The sequence below is a fragment of the Gymnoscopelus braueri genome, assembly GCF_963280865.1.
Source record: "Gymnoscopelus braueri genome assembly, chromosome: 16".
Lineage (NCBI taxonomy): Eukaryota > Metazoa > Chordata > Actinopteri > Myctophiformes > Myctophidae > Gymnoscopelus > Gymnoscopelus braueri.
Window position 1 is genome coordinate 33,950,889 of NC_137616.1, and position 19,828 is coordinate 33,970,716.

The 19,828-nt window shown below is 44.2% G+C and overlaps 1 protein-coding gene across 1 annotated transcript in view; it reads right to left on the reverse strand.

Annotated features, from left to right (window-relative positions):
- Window positions 1-203: 203 nt before the first annotated feature.
- nrxn3b (neurexin 3b) overlaps window positions 204-19,828 on the reverse strand; it is a gene marked incomplete at its 5' end in the record, with an annotated part of 438,954 nt that continues 419,329 nt past the window's right edge. Inside the window, 2 exons of the mRNA XM_080453658.1 lie at window positions 204-917; window positions 14,067-14,148. Of these exons, the coding sequence (XP_080309784.1) occupies window positions 598-917; window positions 14,067-14,148 (402 nt within the window). The 3' untranslated portion in view covers window positions 204-597. The remainder of the gene's footprint in view (window positions 918-14,066; window positions 14,149-19,828) is intronic.

Consider the following 19,828-nt stretch of genomic DNA (forward strand, 5'->3'; position numbering starts at 1 on the left):
ACACAGATGCCAGCACCACGTCACATACACCTCACATGCATGCTCAGAATGGCTGAAATGACAGTGATTGCGTTTTTTTTATTATCTTACAGGGTCTTACAATGGTAACAAGGTCGTTTTTAGAACTCTGATGGGTCACACACCTCTCTGACAGTCAACTTAGTGTGTATGCAACAGTGATGTCTATCTTACACTGCCAAAATGTCTCACATGTAGGGCGCGGCGCGAGGTCGGGGGGACGAGGTGGGGGGACGAGGAGGGTGGCCGGGGGGGGACACTCCTGCAGTGAAAAAGTTCTGTGGGAGTCCCTGTCAACCGCCGTACTGCATTGTCTGTCCGGTAAAGTTTACCACAGTAACAGAGCGCCTGTCCGTATTCCATGGGCGCTTTTTGGAAAAGTTTTTTTGTATTTTATTTTCACCGTCTTCGTCCATCTCGAGTCCTCAACAAGAGAATCCTGTCATCTTTATTTATTTTTTATTTTTCTTAAATCACAGTTGCCAATATGGTACTGTCAAAATGTTTGTATCTTTGTTTCAAACAGTTTCATCATTTTTTTTGTAACTTACTGTGTGAATTTTTTTCTCTCTCTATTTTCTATACATAATATTCCTTGTCCTTGTCTTTCGGTCTCTTGCTGCCGGCGCTGCCCTTGCTGCCGGCACCGCCCCCTGGCGTCTTATCCTTCACAACGGCGCCGTTGGTCTGCGCCGAGTTGCTGATGTAGTTGCGCGTCTCGTCCACCTGGTAGGAGCCCTCGTCCCTGTTCCTGTACTTGTACATGGCGTAGAGGAGGATGAGGATGCAGAGGGCCGCGGCCGACACGATGCCCACCACCATCCCTGTGGTGCTGCTGGACTCCCGGACCTCCGAGGCGCCCGGGGGCACCCGCCGCACCACGGCGGGCATGGTCGGCAAGGCGGCGGGCACCGTGCGCAGCATGGGCGAGGTGACGAGGGGCCCCCGCGGCTTGGTGCCGTCCAGGTCGAAGGAGGCCGTGGGGAGGGGCAGCAGGACTATGTCCGGCTGCGGGGGCTTGACCTCGCGGTTGTTCATTTTCCCGGCGGGCCGCTTTGGGGGTGCGCCCGAGGGGGCCACGCCGCCCGCCGCCGGCGGCGTGGCCCGGATGTCGGGCAGAGGCCGGGTGGGTGTAGTCCTACCCGCCTCGGAGGCTTTGCTAGGCCTCAGGTCCTTGGCCTCCCACTTGGGCGCTAGGGCCTTGTAGCCGCCTTCATAGGCCGACGTGGTCAAGATCTTATCTGTTACCAGGGAGAAGGTGGTGTAAAAATCTTCATCGTCAGTCGGGGGCAGGCTAGAGTCGAAAGCCTCGCCAGAGCCAAACCCCGAAATCACCATGCCATCACCATCATCATCATCATCATCATCATTATCACCACCATCACCACCATCCTCACCACCAACACCTTCACCATCCTCACAATCATCGTTGCCTCGGTCCGACAAGCAAGGTACCCCCGCCTCAGTGGCCATGGCCAGGGATTCTTTGGTGGTCTCAATAATGGTGAGGACGGGGCGTAGGGTCGGGGGGAGGGGGATGAAGGGAGAGCGGGTGGAAACAGAGGGAATGTCTATGGGGTCCTCAACTAGCACGGGGATGACTAGCTCCCCTCCTAGAGAAGGAAAAGAAAGGAGAAAGAAAGAAATTCAGAAACGATTTTTCATCAGCAAAAAGACAACAACAAAAGAAAATCTGAGTTGCAGTCAAACACCAAAGGAATTGATAACCCAACGAAAATTAATCAAATAAATAAATAAAAACTGAAAAAGCAAAGCTCAACATAGGGATGAAAAATCATATGAACATGAAAACAAAAAAAACTCCAACAGAAATAAAGAACAGAAAACACCATACCAGTGCAAAATCAATCAAACCCAGAACCAAACGAGACAAAAGATTGAAGGAAAACAACAGCCATAAATAATGGATGTGTTGCATCAAAAGGCTGTGAGGGATACGCAGGGTGAGCCACATTGAACTGACACGACTTCTCTCCTCAAACTTCTCAATGTTGTTGATGTTTTACATTATCAGGGACAGGTTTATACTGCACTGCACACTAACCATGATCTTATAGACTGTGGGTTACACAGCAAAAAATGTTTATCCAACTCTGAGAGTATAAATCTACAGTTTTACACTCTCAAAGTTAAAATGAACACTTCTGATTGTATTGTGTATATTAATAATACATGCAAATTATTGTATGTGCTGATAATCAGAATTATGCCAAACTGTTATGGACAACACGGACCTACAGTTAAATATCTGAGTATCTAATATTAATTACCAATGTTTAGAGAAGTGTAATTCAATGATGCTATAGATCAGCTCTTTACTTAAACCCTATTTAAATAGTTGACCCAGGTCCCCCAGGGTTCTAGATTTGCTCCTTTTCCCCTTTACACCAAATCACTTCGCCAAAAATAGCCAATCTGAAAGCTCACAAGATTGTCTATTTTCACCCAATAGGGATTCTAGGGATCACGTGTTTAAAGGTGATGTTTTTATAGGAAACTAAAAGGAATCCATTTTGCAAAGTTCTGCATGTGAGTGCTCAGAGAAATTAGTTTCAGCCTCACTGAACCTGCATAAGCTAACGCATTCCGATTCCTGTCACTCAAAAAACACAAAAGAAGAGAATTTTGGAATGGGCTGAATGTAATCCAAATCTCAGATGAATCCTAGATACTTCATACAAAGCCTTGTATACAAGTCTACAACGGCAAGAGTAAACTCTGCCAATAACATTTTAAATCATCTGTCATAATATAGTGTAGGTCATTATGAAGATGGTGGAAATAGTTTTTTCTCCCTTATTCAACATCACTAGGCTCCCCTATTTGCCCTAGCCCCTTGCCTTTTGACTCCTATACACTTACCACAATGGCATAAAGTCACCCAGCAGTTCAACGACACCGGAATGCCTGAAACGTTTCTTTTTTTTTTTTTTTTTTTACAACTACTCAATAAACCCATATTCTCACTTGCATCCGCCAGCGTTCTCATTCTACATGTTTGGAGTGCAAGGCTACTCTATTATGCATGTAGCTGTGGTGAGCTGAGAGCGAGTGAAGGACTGCATTCCAAAACAATGTCTGAAATGTTTCTAGACTATAATATAGCCTACAATGTCTGGGGAAAAAAGCATTACCTACATACTTGAGTGATTGAAATGCTAAGGAAGTTAAACTCACAGTGGAATACTGTGAATGGATTGCTGTGTTAGGCACTGGAGGTGCCTAACACATTTATTATATTTATTGTATTCAAAAATAAAAAATAAACTAGAATAAAGTACAAATAAATGCATAAATAAATAAATAAAAAAGTAACATAAATATTTTTTGTGGATGGGAATGATGGTGCTTTTTAACTCATTCACCGCCACAATTATTGCTGGCTGCGTTTGCCCACTGCCAGAGATTTTTCATTTGAAAAAAAAAGTACTCAGGAGCCGAGATACAGAATTTTTAAGTTTTAAGTTAACAAGGAAGTGGATGGGAGTGTAGATCTTTAAACAATCATATCTCCTTGGTCTTTGGGTCAAATTTGAAAAAAAAACTAAAAAAAAAAAAAAAAAAAAAAATTAATTTTTTTCAAAAAAAAAAAATTACGTTTTTTACGTCAGTGGCAGGATTGGTAAACGGGAGAAATTACGTTAATTACGTCAGTGGCAGTAGGACTGAGTCATGACCAACAGTTAAGAATATTATTTTCTTTTAAATATACATAGCGTTTTTGGAATGAAATCCTTGACACATACTTTGGGATAGTAGTTGATTGGGATAGTAGTTAATTGCCCAAACATAATGTTTTGCTTCAGGTAAAAAAATACGACATTCAGAGGTCTGTTGAATCTGCTCATCCTTTTGCCAAAGTGGCTTGCTTGTACACCGCAAAGGCTCACAAACAGGGCACTATAAAGAGATGCAAACCTCTCATATAAAGCAACAAAAAGAACAAAACCATAACCAAGGAAAGGAAATGATAAATAAGGCAAGGCAAAAAACTGTTTAGAGTATTAGAGCAAACATTGTAAAACATTCACAAAGTAAAGCCACAGATAGTTATCCAGAAAGGGATTAGTAAGTAAGTAGAGAAAGAGATTAAAAAACAAAGTCAGCTCGTAAAATTATAAAAGCCTACGAACATAGTTTTCAAAAGGAAGAAAGCATACCATCAATTTTGTCAACTTACATCAACAAATTGCCCGCATGATTTTGGCAGGAAGAAAAAAAATTACAAAAGAAAGTTGTGTAAGAATGCCTTTGGACAAGTTAGGTTAGTTTCTTTTTAACAATGTCTGGTTAATTAGTGATTATTTCTCTTTTTAGACAGGATGGTAACAGGGAGGCAACAGCACATACATCCACACATCATGACATGAAAAATAATCTTCACCATTCTGTTCAGGATATATATTTATATAGTTTTTTTTTTGTTCTTTTGATAGTCATCTCGTTTTGTATAAAAAAAGAAAACTGTACATCTATGTCTTGCTTTTGACCAGATCATCTCCACTTATTTTTTTTTAATCTTTCCGTAAATATCTACAGCCTGATTAGGTTGTTCTTTTTATCACTTTTATTTATTTATTTTTTTTAGTTTTCCCTTGGCTTAAGTTATGATCCAATGGATGACTGTACATATCTTAGTGTCTCTTATGTATACGGGGAATCGGGAAGGAGTGTGAAGGGGGGTGGGGGGTGGGGGGTTGGGACCTATGAACATACTAGGAAGGAAATGACACAGATGGGGGTGAACGTGTACATCAGTTGCCATGTCCATGTAAAGGCGGCACGAAGCGGTCGGGCGGCATTAGAGCTTTTGGCTGTAAGGAAGGGATGGGGATATACAAACAATGAGCATATACATGCCCATGTACAGAAGAGAACAGCACTCTCAACACTGACAGTTTTTTACAGTCCCTAAGCTGCAACTTCTTCGCCATGCAAAACAATTTAGACGACATTTTGTTTGTGAAATCCAAATTCAAAGGTGACAGATGTCTATCAGGTAACAAGAAAATAGAATTATTAACTCGGTGAAGAACAGTTTGGAATTTCTAATTCTCACAGAGAGTGGTGAGGGAGGGCGGCTTCACTTTTTTCTCTATGAAGCGATTAATTTGAGAGGCCAATTATGGTTGGAATCATGTTTTGCGAGGCCCCAATCTCAAGAGGCTCCTGGGGGTCGATAAATGGATGATTCATAGAGAAAAGAGGAAGCTCAACGCTAATTAGGTCAATCAATCATCAAAACATCATCGGTTCTTAGAAATTCTTAGCAAACTATAAGATAGTTAACGATTGAACATTTTCAGAAATAGACAGAGATAACCACATATATGCGTACTTACATATATGTACCGTACAAAGACAAAAATAAATAAAAACAAATTGGCAAGCAAGAAAGAACGGCATTAAATTTATCACATTATCAAAGATGAACAACCAGAAAGCACACACTGAGGCAGACAAAGAGAGAGAGAGGGGGGGGACAGTCCATGGGCAAAATGTCACCACCTTCAATTAACTAATAATAATAAAACAATTATTATTAGTTATTCCTCATGAAGTTTCTCTTGTTAGTATTTTCAAACACGGGACAGGGCGTGCAATCTGGATGTACGTCAGAAAGAGAGGTAAATCAAGACATGGATTTTTTATTTTAGTTTGGTTTTCTATTTAAACATTACATTTGACTTTAAGAGGCTGGGTTAATGCATGCTTAAGTAAGTTGCATTTAGGGAAAGTAATATACAATAACACTACAGCAAGCCAGGGTCAGGAAATGGGTAAAGGGGTTGTCTGGGGGGTTCAAAGGTCAGTAAAAAAAATCACTGCCACCAAGGGCTGTGGGATATTGTCTCAGGAAAAGAAATAATTTGGTCTGCATCCAACATGTGGGAAAGCACACTATGGGTGATATACAACCAACATTACAAAGCATTTAGTCCCACTGCCTTCTCTAATTAATCATGGGGGAAATATACTGATAATTAATGGACTACTTTTAGAAACAGTTTAGAAGCGTTATGTTAATGTGCATAACCAACAGCCTTCGCTTGACAGATATACATAGTGTTGGGAGGAGTTCCACGAGAGGGCAAGAGGCGTTCCTTTTATTTACACCCCTGGTGAATAGCAATGCGGGAGGCACATTTGTCTTCCGTTATCAAGTGTTCTTGCCTGCCCTTCTGGTTGTTTCTAGAAACCGTAGTCATTAAAACAGAACCGGCTTAACTGTCCTTGCTCTGGGAGAACATTAGGTTCAAAATTATCTTAAGCGTGAGCTGAGTGCTCTTAAGATGGCGCCCACTGACTGCATGTGGCCAAATATCAGCAGGTTTAATGATAATTACTGTCCGTGAAGTTTTCTCAACAACGCATTAGACCGAGGTGCCGCTCCACATGCAGCCATTTCTGGCATGTCAAGTAGATAATTTTTTCCCCCCATCACTACCTCTGTTGGTGTTGTGTGGCTATGGTAATGTTCAATCAGCAACCTAAGCTCCTTGTTCTGTTGGATAAACAATAGCAGCTCTGACTACACGATTTCGCCGGAGACATTGTTTATCTGCACTGACTGTGCCCTTGTTGTCTTGGCCTTGTTTGCATGTCATCACGCCATTATTGGCAAACAGCACTTGGCGACTGTTGGTTTTCCTCGCTATATCAACAGAACCCTTGGATGGGAAGGAACCGTGGCAATCAGGGTCTCTGGAGAAGCCTTTTGCAGGGGACCTTGATGTGTTAGTAAACACTTTAATCCTGTGTAAGCTCCTGAACAAGCTGCGCACATCTGTGAAGCACATTTTGAACTAGGCAAACAGCCGCCGTTCTAATGGGTTTGCTTAACAAAATTGTGTTTGTTTTTCTCTGTGCTTGGGTTGAGACCAACGGGGCTTTTGTTCTAAACCTCTTCCTTCTTTTTATAAATGATTCTCCAATCTGTAACAACTTCAGTGTTCACCATGGCGTTCATTTCCTTTCAAAGGAGATGATGATGGAATTTAAAAGGACCTCAGCAGGTCGACCTATTAACTTCAAGTATCTTCATCAATGGTTAGAAATAACAATACGATGGAGAAAATCGAAATGTGAATCTTTGGCGCTTCTCTCAATATTTCCTCATTAGTCTGAAGGACTTAGACGTGCCAAGTGCTTGACTATCTGCTGAATGCCCGTGCTGCCCTTTGAAGAGGAATTAAGCAAATAGAGTCAGCGCTAAACGGTCGACTGACTGAGTGACTGACTACCTCAGCAGCTTTGAGGTTCCAGATGAAGAAAACTCAGGACAGCAGTTTCCCTTCGCTTTCCCCTCTCCCCCCTCTCCCCCCTCTCCCCTCCTTCTCTCTCTCTCCTGGACTGATCCCCGTGTCCATCCAATGTGTGCTGAGGCTTCCGGATTGGAGATGAATCCCATCGGTGTGTCAGGGATTTAACCGGTGCTACACCATAAAAGAGGAAAGCCAGCGCACCAAGATGGACTCCGTCAATGGGATTTTGACGCTGCAAATTGTAGGTGAGTCAGTGGTTTTTGGTGGGCCTGAAATCCCATTGTGGAGCCTGTGCACATTGTGCCCAGAGAACTGCTGTAGCAGATTCATTCACCCCCAAACCCACTACAGGTACAGGAAGCTGATTAACAGCCAGCCAACAGCACACCACCAGCTCTGACTGTGGACACAGTTAAAGGGGACATTCTAAGGATTATGCTGGTGTGCAGTGTTGAGGTTTCTACCAACCTCTACTGCAAAAAAAATAATAAGACAAAAAAAAAGCTGAGCTCTGTGCTATAGGTTATCTCCTTAGCACACACACCCCTGCCGGCAGAGGTCTGGCCTTTTTCCCCAATGTGGACGTTGATCTCCCTCACTAAACAGTGGACGATGTTTAAGTTTAGAGCGGTGAGGGCGCCAGGGAGAGAGGTCAGTTACTGCCATGTTAGGATATTACACGAACCATCTCTCTTGACTAGAGGAAGCGCTCCCTTCTGGGGTTGGTGTTTCACGGCCGCGGTGCGTGGCAGATAGCTCTTAATCCGTCATCATGTGGCTGGGCGCGCTTTCGGCGTATTAAATTGGCATCTCCAGCAAGAGACACGGGCGAGTCGCCCCTGTCAGCCGGTCGATTTGTTGAACGGCCATTAGGCCTGCACCTCCCATGCTCGGCGGACATGTGTCAGCCGAATAACCTTTAAACTGATCTGAGGCCCGTGCCGAAGTGACAGCTGGCCCGATGGGCCCTGACGGAAGCCAGGGCCCTGACGACCACGAGGAAACTCACTGATCCGTCCCTATCATACTTCACTCTACGCCCTCTATAGCTCCTCGACATCCTAATACATGTCGTGTGTGTGTGTGTGTGTGTGTGGCACACACCCACCCACACACACACACACCCCACCCACCTATGGGCTCTTCAAAAATCACTCAACTTTGCACTGATGCTTCCAACCTAATGTCTGATTTATACTTGGTTGGGTTTACACGGTTGGATCTCCAAGCTTGGTTGGCTCAACAGGCTCACACGCAGTGTTGCCAGATTCTGTGAGAGAAACAAGGAACCAGGTCTAGGAAAACCAGCCCAAAAGAAGCGACTATGGGCCACATGAGGACTTTAACATATACATCAGCTATTTGAAAATAGCAGATCTGCAAGCTCACAACGCGTCACGATGCGACCACGTTGTGAGCTTGTAGATCTGCTATTTTCAAATACAATCTTGCGGGGAAATTATAATAAGCAGATCTGGCAACCCTGCTCACGAGACGTCACATCGCGAAGCATTGTGAGCTCGCAGATCTGCTATTTCTACACGACACTGGCGCGCAACCAAGTATAAAATCAGGCATAACAGCACCTACCTGCCACAGACACCGCTTTCCTAAGCAAAGACCCGTGTTCTTATAAGAGACATCCTAGAATTATCACCTTTGAATCTATATGCGGCCTATAGAACCTTTCACACTTGACTGGACACTTCATGCACTGTATTTGACAACGTATCCTGTACTACTTGAAAGCAATACTGCATTTTATACACAACTCACTTTAGTATACAAATATGTATATTGCCCTCTAAAACGCTGCTAATTTCCCAGTGCAATACTACACGAGCCAAGTGGAACTTGATTTAGTCTTAGCTTTAAATAGATAAACATTGTACCTTTATTCTTGTATTTAGTTTTTATGCTCTGTTTCCCTGTGTAATGTAATGTACTCCACTGTCTGCCTGTTTTTGTTTTTATATGTTTTTTCTGCGGGGACTGCGAATGTAAATTAGCATCTTTGCTAAATCGGGTGTATTTACGTTGCATTGTTATTTAATGTTCATTAATATGCGGCGTCCCGTCTAAATAAACAAATAAAGCAAAAGTTGACAACATCAACATTCTAAATGGGCACAAGTTTATTTCCTATCGCGGCCTTTGTGAATATCAGTGGTTGACAGGAAATAAACTTGGACCCAAGCTGTTCCCTAGCAACCCAATTGCACTGACAAGGTCTATTCATCAAAGGCTAACGTGGTAATGGTTCAAGCGGCTCCATTTGTGGCCCATTTATTGAATGTGCTTAATCTGTCTGCATTCCACTTGGCTGTCGTGAAACAGCTGTTCCGAAGTAAACCGCTACTAACAGTTCTCCTCTTTGCAGAGATTTATGGACATTAAATGTGCTATTGACGCCATAGTGCAAACGATGAGCTGGTGGCAATGCAGCCCACTCACAGACTGTCTTTAACTGGCGAGATTAATATCGGCTTCCATGGCAGATTTGAATAACTAGTAGACGTGAACGTCTAGATTTTCAGCCACGATGTCTGAGAATCATTTGCGCCAATCAGGACTATATAATTACAAATTAATCACTAAACTGTGTTGATTACATGGTAATGACAAGCAGTGATGACATTAATTACTGTGAAATTAGATTTGGGAAGATTGACTTGACTCAGTTGCACCCCAAACTGACTAACCTATTATCTTAGCACCCGGTGATGGACATGTTGTAGATTTCTGTTCTTTAATGTGCCTCCGGGAACGTGCCTTTTGTAGGTGTGCTAGGGCACACCTGTTATACACACTTTTATCATCAACTTAACCAACTGTTAAGTACAAGTACCGGATGTAAAAGTGTGGCAATCCCAATTAAATGGCTTTTTTTCCTAGACGACCAGAGTTTTCTTAACGCTTCTTAGTTGCCCTCTTGTGGAACTCACTCAGGATCAAGGGTGGAGGTAAGGTTTAACAGTTTTAAAACACACATTCAGACAGACAGACAGACAGACAGACAGACAGAACAACTACAAGACAGTACAGCACGAGACAAGGCTGGTTTGGCAGACGTAGCAGAGACGCACACACACGCACGCTTGCAGGTACGCACACACACACACACACACACACACACACACACACACACACACACACACACACACACAGACACACACAAACACAGAAAGACACCGGACGCCTCAGAAAAGCAGGAGCAGCCATGGGGGACAGCGGTGGAACCAGTCCACCGCTGTGACCCCTAAACAACAACACACACTGTTAGCCAGCAGGAGGAGGAGGAGGAGGAGGAGGAGGAGGGGCAGGAGGAGGTGGGGAGTAGGGAGTTATAGCCTGAGATTTATGGGTGGAGATAGAAGCAATACAAAATGGCTGCCAATCATATCCCATGCAGAAGCACAGCAGGGGGTGGGGGGGAGGGGGGCGGGTAGGGGGAGAAGACTACTGAGGTCTGACACATTACAGGTAAGTTAGTATCTGCAGTCCAGTACAGTGTGCATGCCACACAAAATGCCTTCTACTTGGAGCAACAGATAGAATAGAAAAACAGATATACTTTGTGGCAATAAAAGTCTTTTTATGCCATCCGCAGTCAAAACAAGACATGTATATGCAGAAAGGCTGAAAAGAAAGAAGGAGGGTGAGGCGGAAGTGGGAAGGAAAGGGAGGAGGTAAGGAAAAGAAGCGTGGAAAGAGGGGGGAAAAAAGGGTGGGGTGGGGTGATGTTTTGGGTGGAGGATTGGGGGGGTGGGGTGGTGGGGGTGGACTTAGGGTGAGGTGGGGCGGAGGGGGGCGGGGGGGGCAGAGGGCGGGAGTCATTCTTTCACACACAACTTTCTTGAGACAGAATGGGGTTGCCTGCACAAGGCCCAAAAAAGGATGATGGCAAGAAAAGATTTTGTTGCCGTTAATTTCCCTGTGTTGTATCGATAAATGAGGGGCGGGTCGATGGAGCAGGGCGGAGGGGTTTCGAGGGGAGTGGGGGGACGGGAATGTTTCTCTGGAAGCCATATGGCACAAAATACAAAAACATAAAACTAAACGAATCATAATTGAACACAAAGTAGATGATGAGGAGGAGAACGTTGATTTTTTCCAACCACCAAAAGTTCATGCGGCACAAGATGAGGGCAAAAAACGGGAGGAGCGGCTTTTATCCTTGCTTGGAGGAATGGACGACGGATGATGGAGGAGGACGTCAAAGGAAGATAAAACGACACCAAAAGAACAAAACTAGCACCTCCCCACCCCCCCCCCCCCAACCCAAAGCAAAGTAAAAGAAAACTAACACAAAAATAAACTGAAATCATTTGTGACCCAGCCAGTTGGGGTCCAAATCGATAGAGCACAGAGAGATGTTCATTATGTGCATCGCAGGAGGAGAGAATGAAGAACGGAAAGAATAAAGAAATCAAAACCAACCAACCCAACAAACAAAACGTCATGTCATGCAACTGTTCACACAGCTGGAAGCAGGGCGAGGTAATGAGGGCATGAATTTCTGTGTCAACATGGTGAAATGTATGTATGAGTGTGTATGGCTATGGCTATGTATGTTGCCACTATATGAGGGGAGGGTACCATGTTGTTCACGTTGGTCCTGATTTCTTTTATTTTTTGATTCATAAATCTTACGCTACCAGTTACTTGCACTTCCACTTTTGAGCATACTTGGGTTTGTGGTTCGACAAATAATGGCGACAAAGAAACACAAGCAGTCACATTCTGTCCGTTCAATTTAAATAATCTTAAGATTTATACACTCCGGTAACTTATGCTTGCGAATACGAGTTGAACCTGAGGAGAAAATGACTTTTTTATTCACATCAGAGCCTGTGAACACAAGGAGAAGAAACTGTGTGCACAATTTCCAGGGAAACAGAATGCTGTTGCACCGGGATAAGGCTTCAATAGAAATGAGTCGCTTTCGCAGATATAGGGCAAAGAAGCTAAATTAATAGCCGATTGATAGTCGCATATCCCTCATATGTGGCAATATCAACACATATTCAGAGGCCTCATTTAAATAAATGCTGTATTATCTCTTGTTTATCTCTGGCCAGAGGTAACAGCGTGTAAAAAGCGACTGATTGTTTCCACGGTGTCTGAATGAAAACGGCATTGTTGGCCTCATTATTAGCTGCGAAAAGTGGACATATGCTCGGTGCCAAGCCGGGGCATATTTAGCCAGATTAAGGCGGCATCAATTAGTCTGCCGTGATGGCGTTTTGAAGGACAGCGCAGCAATTAAAATCGCCTGAGCTGGTAATGATTTCTTGCAAGGGGCCTGAGGGGAATTTAAGTCTCTCGCACACTCAGCCAGTTTCAGCAGAGCTCATGCACTCCAGGTTTATCCCCACGCCACTGGGACGAGAGCCAAACCCTCCCAGGCAAGAGGCCTGACTGACAGCTGCATATTAAAACATCCACAGTGCGGCGGTCCAAACCCAAGTTGTCTCAAAGGAACCCTTTCCCCGTTTAGATCTGAGGCTGTCTGCTATCTTATAGCTCCGATATACTTGAGCGTTGCTTTACCAGCTAGCACTGCTCAGTGTCTGACTCGGAAATATTATCACTTTGACCTAATGACATCTAAAGTGTGTCAGTGTGTCTGTGTGCGTGCGTGCGTGTGTCAGTGTGTCAGAGTGTGTGTGTGTGTGTGTGTGTGTGTGTGTGTGTGTGTAAAAGGGAGGAGGGAGGAAGGGGGGAGAGACGATGCGCACAGAAATTCGAGGATATCTGTTCTCTATTAGAATGTTTCAGGTAAGGCAAGCCTCCGACGAAGGAAAACAGAGGTACAAACAAGAGAGAGAAGGAAGAGGAGGAGGAGGAGGAGGAGGAGCGAGGAAGAGGAGCGAAGGAAGAGGCTCCGTTGCAGTTAGTCTGCTACATATCACAGTATCTATGCCGAAAGCATCTTTTTGCTCTCGAAAGAATCTCAAAATGTATCCTCTGTCGAAAGGGGGGGACGGGACGCACACACGCACAGCAAGAGGAAATCAACCATGTACAGGACAGATACATTTTGAAGCATCAGTGTGGGCGACATGGGGCTCGATACTAATTTTGTACTTTCTCTTCAACGTACAGTTTCTCTTTTTTTTCTACCCCCTCTCTCCCTCGCTCGCCACTGAACGCTGAGCGGACAAAATTAGTATCGACGCCTCGCCATGTCTGCATCTGGAGGCCCCTTAACAAAGTGTAACTTGTACCGGAGATTATTAAGTGTGGACTTTATAAGCTATACAGTCTCAGGCTATGCTTATATACATATATGTAAATATACATTTATATATATGCGGTATATACAGCAGTTGAGCAGAAGGTCGAGTACACAGTAGAGACTGTTAATGTCTTCTCTAACAGAGGGCACGCTAAGGATAGCATCCGACAACTTACTCCTTTCATCCGCCTACTTCCAAGTGCTTAGAGCTCTTTAAAGTTTACATACACATTGAGGGGACCCCAACCCCGTCCTCCCTCTCTCTCTATCTCTCTAACTCTCTCCCTCTTTCTCTCTCCACCCCCTCCCCCTCCCGCTATCGTGTATGTTTTCTCTACTGGCGTTTTTTTTTGCTTTTTTATGGGAAAGTCGTTTGAAGTTACACTTGAGGCTCCCATGGGACATGATGCTTAGAGGAGTGGCTCCTCGACGTAGCAAAAAAACTCAAAGAAAGAAAGAAAGGAAAGAGGAAGTAGACCGAAGGGTTTGAGAGCAAGCACAGCGAGACGCGCTGGTCCTACCTGCGTGTCCGGAGTCGCACTCCTCCAGGTCCTCGTCGTCGCTGGAGCACTCCGCCGACGACACGATGTCGTCCGTCGTCTGCTGAGAGAGGGACACACACACACACACACGCACACACAGAAAAGCACGTACGCACGTCATCAGATAACACACACACACACACACACACACACACACATACACACGCACAAATACATGTAAGTGCATTCGTACACACACACGTGTAGATACAAACCCAGACACACACACACACAGGCACACACACACACACACACACACACACACACACACACACACAGGCACACACACACAGAAAATAAGGTGGTCAGAAATGGCGTGGTGCATTGAGTTCTCAACTGTACACCTCCCCACAGACTTCAAGGATATACCGCTAGCACTCACCCCCCTACACACACACACTCACACTCACACACACACACACTCACACTCACACTCACACACACACACACTCACACTCACACACACACACACTCACACTCACACTCACACACACACACACACAGTCACACACACACACCCCACACAGCCTGTCCTTCGGCATTCATATATCACTTTGAGGCAATCATATTTCACCGTGTTTATCATTCCTCACTTTACGGCGCGTCCTGCCTGCACAGATAATTGTTTTCCTTCGCTCGGCACTCGCTCTGCCGCAGATTATTTACCGCCCTCCCCCCCGCTTCACAATCAATGGCCCCCGCCAAGCCCTCGCCAGATCAACACTGTCCTGGACTCTCTGATTTGTGTGTGTGTGTGTGTGTAGGGGGGCTATATCCGGACCTGCGGTGGATTATCTGCACCTTCCAAGTAGCCCACAATTCTGATTTACCACCCACACACACACACACACACACCTCCGCTTTCGGGTCGACCTACGGAGGACGGCGTGGAGGTTGTATTTCACGCGGCGACGTGCCAGGCCCGGCCCGGCCGTTTATTAGAAGGGATCGGTGGGGCCGATAAAATAAGCCCTGTCACCGAGCAGGGGTTATGAAATCAGAGCGCTGATTGAGTTTTCCCGTCCGTCCGGGCCCAGGGTGCAGGGACTCTAAATATCATTGAGTTTGACAGACTAATGAAACGCCCCCCCCCCCCCCCCCCACGCCTCTCTCTGCTCGCTGCCTTTATTTCCATGTGCCGTCTCCCGCTGATGATGATGATGATGATGATGCTAATGCTGCGGCCCCCCGAGGACGCAGGGGTTCTCATCGCCGGCTACGGACACACACACACACACACACACACACACACACACACACACACACACACACATGCTGAGGACATTAATCCATTAAGGCCGGGAACGCATCTTTGTCATTTTATGAATTATTTGGCATTTGTGCAAATCTTTGAATATATATATATATATTTAACTCCGATCTGTGCTTCTGGGTGTCCCTGGAACAACATATTTTGAGATGAGGGTCCGCGGCCAAATACATATCATTTTGGGGGTCCTTGACATGAAAAAGTTGGAGCACCACTGATGTAGCAACATACTGTTAGGAGTTAGAACAAAGAAATTGGATATGTATTTGGCCACGGACCCCCATCTCAAAATTTTTCGTTCCAGGGACCCCCCAGAAGCAAAGATTTGAGTTAAAAATGTTCACTTAAAAAAATGTATGTTCAAAGACTTGCACACATTTTCACAATTTTTCTAAAATAGCATATCTACAAGCTCATAGCGCGGCACAGTGAGCTTGTATATCTGCTATTTTTGAATAGCCAAAGCAATCTAAAATGACACAGATGCGTTCCCGGATTGAGTGGGTTCAAACTTTAGGACGGCATTTTTATATAAATGCCATTTTCACAATTCTTTGCCATTTTTTTCACGATAACCCTAATGCCTGAGTTGTAAGTAGTTGCACAATGCACACCAGTGTAGCGTATACAAAAATAGTACATTACGTGTTGCACTGCGACGTGTTGCTGCTATTGAGGCCCAAGAAAGAAAAAATCTGGCATCACTCCAACCCTAATCCCTATACCTAAACTCTAAACGGCTGACCCTATAACCTGGATCCTTTCATAATTGTAAGCCTATATCTCTAATATAGGTCCTGTGAGGACCTGTGTCTTCACAATCTAACTATTTCTCAAATTCTACTATACGCGTGGGGACATTTGGCCCCCCACAAGTACATCAAGACAAGTACAGTGTACACACGTACGCATGCACTATATTTACATATACACCAAAAACATCCTGCTGAGGGAGTCTGTTTTTTTGTAGTATACTCCTAATATACTTTACGTGTGTGATTAGGGATTATTGTCGGTGCTTTTCTGTCTCCGCGTATCACTGTGTTTGGAAATGCTCTTGTGCCAGGTTTGTCTGTTTTGTATGCGTGTGTGTGTTTGTGTGTGTGTGTGTGTTTATGCGATTATGTGCTCCGGCGATGACTATGAGAAAGCGAAAACTGAAGCAAGACGGGGGACTCTCTAAACTAAATTGTTGCAAAATATGGCCCCCTGGTAAGTGTGATATTATTTATTGAAGGCACATTACGAGCATACAAAGTCTTGGTTATTGCTGAAAGCGGGGTTATTGCTTGTTATTATAATAGCGGCGGATGGGAGGCTGCGAGAGAAAATGAAACACCACACACACACAGCCACTTCACATTCTGTTCCAGCCATTTCAGCCTTCGACGATCGCGCGTCACAAGTTCAAAGCGTGCGTCTGTGTGTGTGTGTGTTTGTACATTCATGCTGCATCAGCCCACTGCCGAGAGCATCTCGGCACACATAAAAAAATATATACTATCTTCATCAATAGGCCAGTATACTGATCTCTAGAATACAATGTTCAACACCCAAACAAACTGCACACACACCAGGGGTTACAGTATACCATACCTTAAACCCTCTTTATGCATTAAACCTGACCTGAGTTGGCTCTATTTGACCGCTTTTTTTTGTTGTTGCATCTACACCAACTGTCCTTGCCGAAAACAGCAGATCTACAAGCTCACAACGAGCTTGTATAGATCTGCTCTTTTCGGTGACCGTTTCCCCACAGTGCAGCGACGCTACAGGGTTCAAGTGGTTAACCCATTCAATCTGGGAACGCATCTGTGTCATTTTGGATTTGAGCTATAACTGTTATTTTATAGTTTGGCTATTCAAAAATAGCAGATCTACAAGCTCATAGCGCGGCACCGAGTGCCGCGCAATGAGCTTGTAGATCAGCAATTTTTGAAAAATCTTTAACATTTTGTGCAAATCTTTGAATATATATTTTTTAAAGTGAACATTTGTGACTCAAATCTTTGCTTCTGGAGGTCCCTGGAACAAAATATTTTACAAATGTTCGCTTTAAAAAATATATATTCAAAGATTTGCTCAAATTTTCACGATTTAAAAAAAAATAGCAGATCTACAAGCTCATAGCACGGCACTCGCCAAAGACATCTAAAATGACACAGATGCGTTCCCGGATTGAATGGCTTAAAAGCCTGATTTATCCTTGGTTGCGGGTGTGAAAACGGCACATCTACAAGCTCGGCTGAGCTTGGACATCAGCTACTTTGGGGAGCGCTACGACACGGCGTGCAAACAAGTGCTGCGCAAATCGGGCGTTTGCTCTCCGACATACCTCCGTCTGTACGTGTGCCAATGACATACGCGGAGGGACGCGTTCTCTCTGCTGAGACGTCTGAAGGCAAGAAGAGGCCTGAGGATCTGGGCTTACTCGTGGCCTGTGGCTGTCCCCTGCTTTTCAATAACATTCCCAGCAGAAAAACCACTGCTCCGGCTTAGGGTACAAACACATTACATGCCCTCAGGACGCGCGCGGTGCACCACACTGCTTGAACCAGCGTGTAAACCAGCGTGTGTGCGTGCACGCGTGTTTGTGTGTGTGCGTGCGCGTGCATTTGTGTGCAGCAGTGTCAGGCTAATCCATGTAATAACACAGCCTTAGCCAAGCTTTGGGCTCTATGGGTGAAAGCCTCATACACCCATCTCTCTCACACGGAGCTTCTAATCTCCTCGCTCCCTTTGACCTGACCTCACGCAGAGGCCGGAGTAACGTAATGATACACTTTTATTTATAGAGCACTGGCTGAAACAAAGTCACTCACTGAAACAAAGTGTTTTATATGAAACTGAATAAAACTCGAATCAAAACGGGACAGTGCAGTGTGACAATAATTTCTTAAAAAAGGATCAAACCATAGAATTTCAACATCTAAATTATGCAAGGCCATTTGAATGCCCCACCCGTTGTAGGCTAGGTTATGATAATGTTAGCTGAACGATGCAGGTTGGGAATGCATGCCCCACATTGTACTTGTTAGAGTATACCAGTGTATACCCCAAGCCCCCAGAACCGCAGTGAAGCTGCCGTCACCTTGGTGGTCAAATCTGGGATTGCAATACTCCCACATTTAAAACGCTACGGTTTGAAACCCTAGTGTGCCTGCTCGGTGCTCAAGTCTTCTGCATTTGATGCTGATGCCTACACCCCCCCCCCCCTTCCCCCCTCCCACAGACACAGAGTTTTGACGCTTTCTCCACAAACAACCGCTGGTCCAAGTTTGAAGTCAATCAGTTGGACGGTGCACGAGTTATGCCCGCGAAAGGCACACAGACAGACACACAGACACACTATATAATAATATTACAATAATAATAGCTAAGTAGCAAAAAAATAATATATACACATACAGTATGTATATGATTTAATAAGTGACTTAAAAGAAGACTGCACCAAGGATTACTGTAAATTATAAAATAATCGAATCCTTTCCGCTCCCACCAAATTCATGTTAATGAGGAAGGCCTGGCGGGCTGCCGTGACACGGTTTCATTGAAATGGTTCTCTGCACCAATATAGCCAATGTTCTGCATTTGATTGAAACCCTTCAATAGAAATCGAAAATAGGCGACCATATCATATCATATGACCGACTTCAATTCATCTCGGTGAGAGATTGAAAAGGAGGTCATTGATATGCATGTTTGGACATTCGTAGAGCTGCTGAAGGCTGTCACGTTTCTGCGTTCATTTTCCCCGTGAAATATATGATGTACCGTATTGCCATTTTGTAACCGTGCCAGATTGAAATGCCACTCCGCTATACTGGGACAATGCGGAACCAATGAAGTGACACGCAAAGCTAGGAAACCTTCCCTTGATTTGGCCGGAGACGTCAATCATATATACAGTGGTGGAAAGTAACTAAGTACATTTACTTAAGTACTGTACTTAAGTACAATTTTGAGGTATTTGTACTTTACTTGAGTATTTCCAATTTTCAGTACTTTTACTTCTACTCCACTACATCTCAGAGGCAAATATTGTACTTTTTACTCTACTACAATTATTTGTAAACTTTAGTTACTAGTTACTTTTCAGATATAAATTATGATATAATGAAACATACATTAACCACTTTAACCCTATTTTATACATAGGCTATTTGAAAATAGCAGATCTACAAGCTCACAACGCGTCGCATCGCGACGCGTTGTGAGCTTGTAGATCGGCTATTTTCAAATATTTAGTACTTTTACTTTTGGTACTCGAAGTACATTTTGATGCCAATACTTTTGTACTTTTACTCAAGTAAATTTTGAATTCTAGACTTTTACTTGTAACAGAGTATTTTTATATTGCAGTATTGGTACTTTTACTTAAGTAAAGAATTTGAGTACTTTTTCCACCACTGCATATATAACGGCACGAGGCTGAATGGCGTGAATGCATAGAGGGGTGCGTACAGCTGAA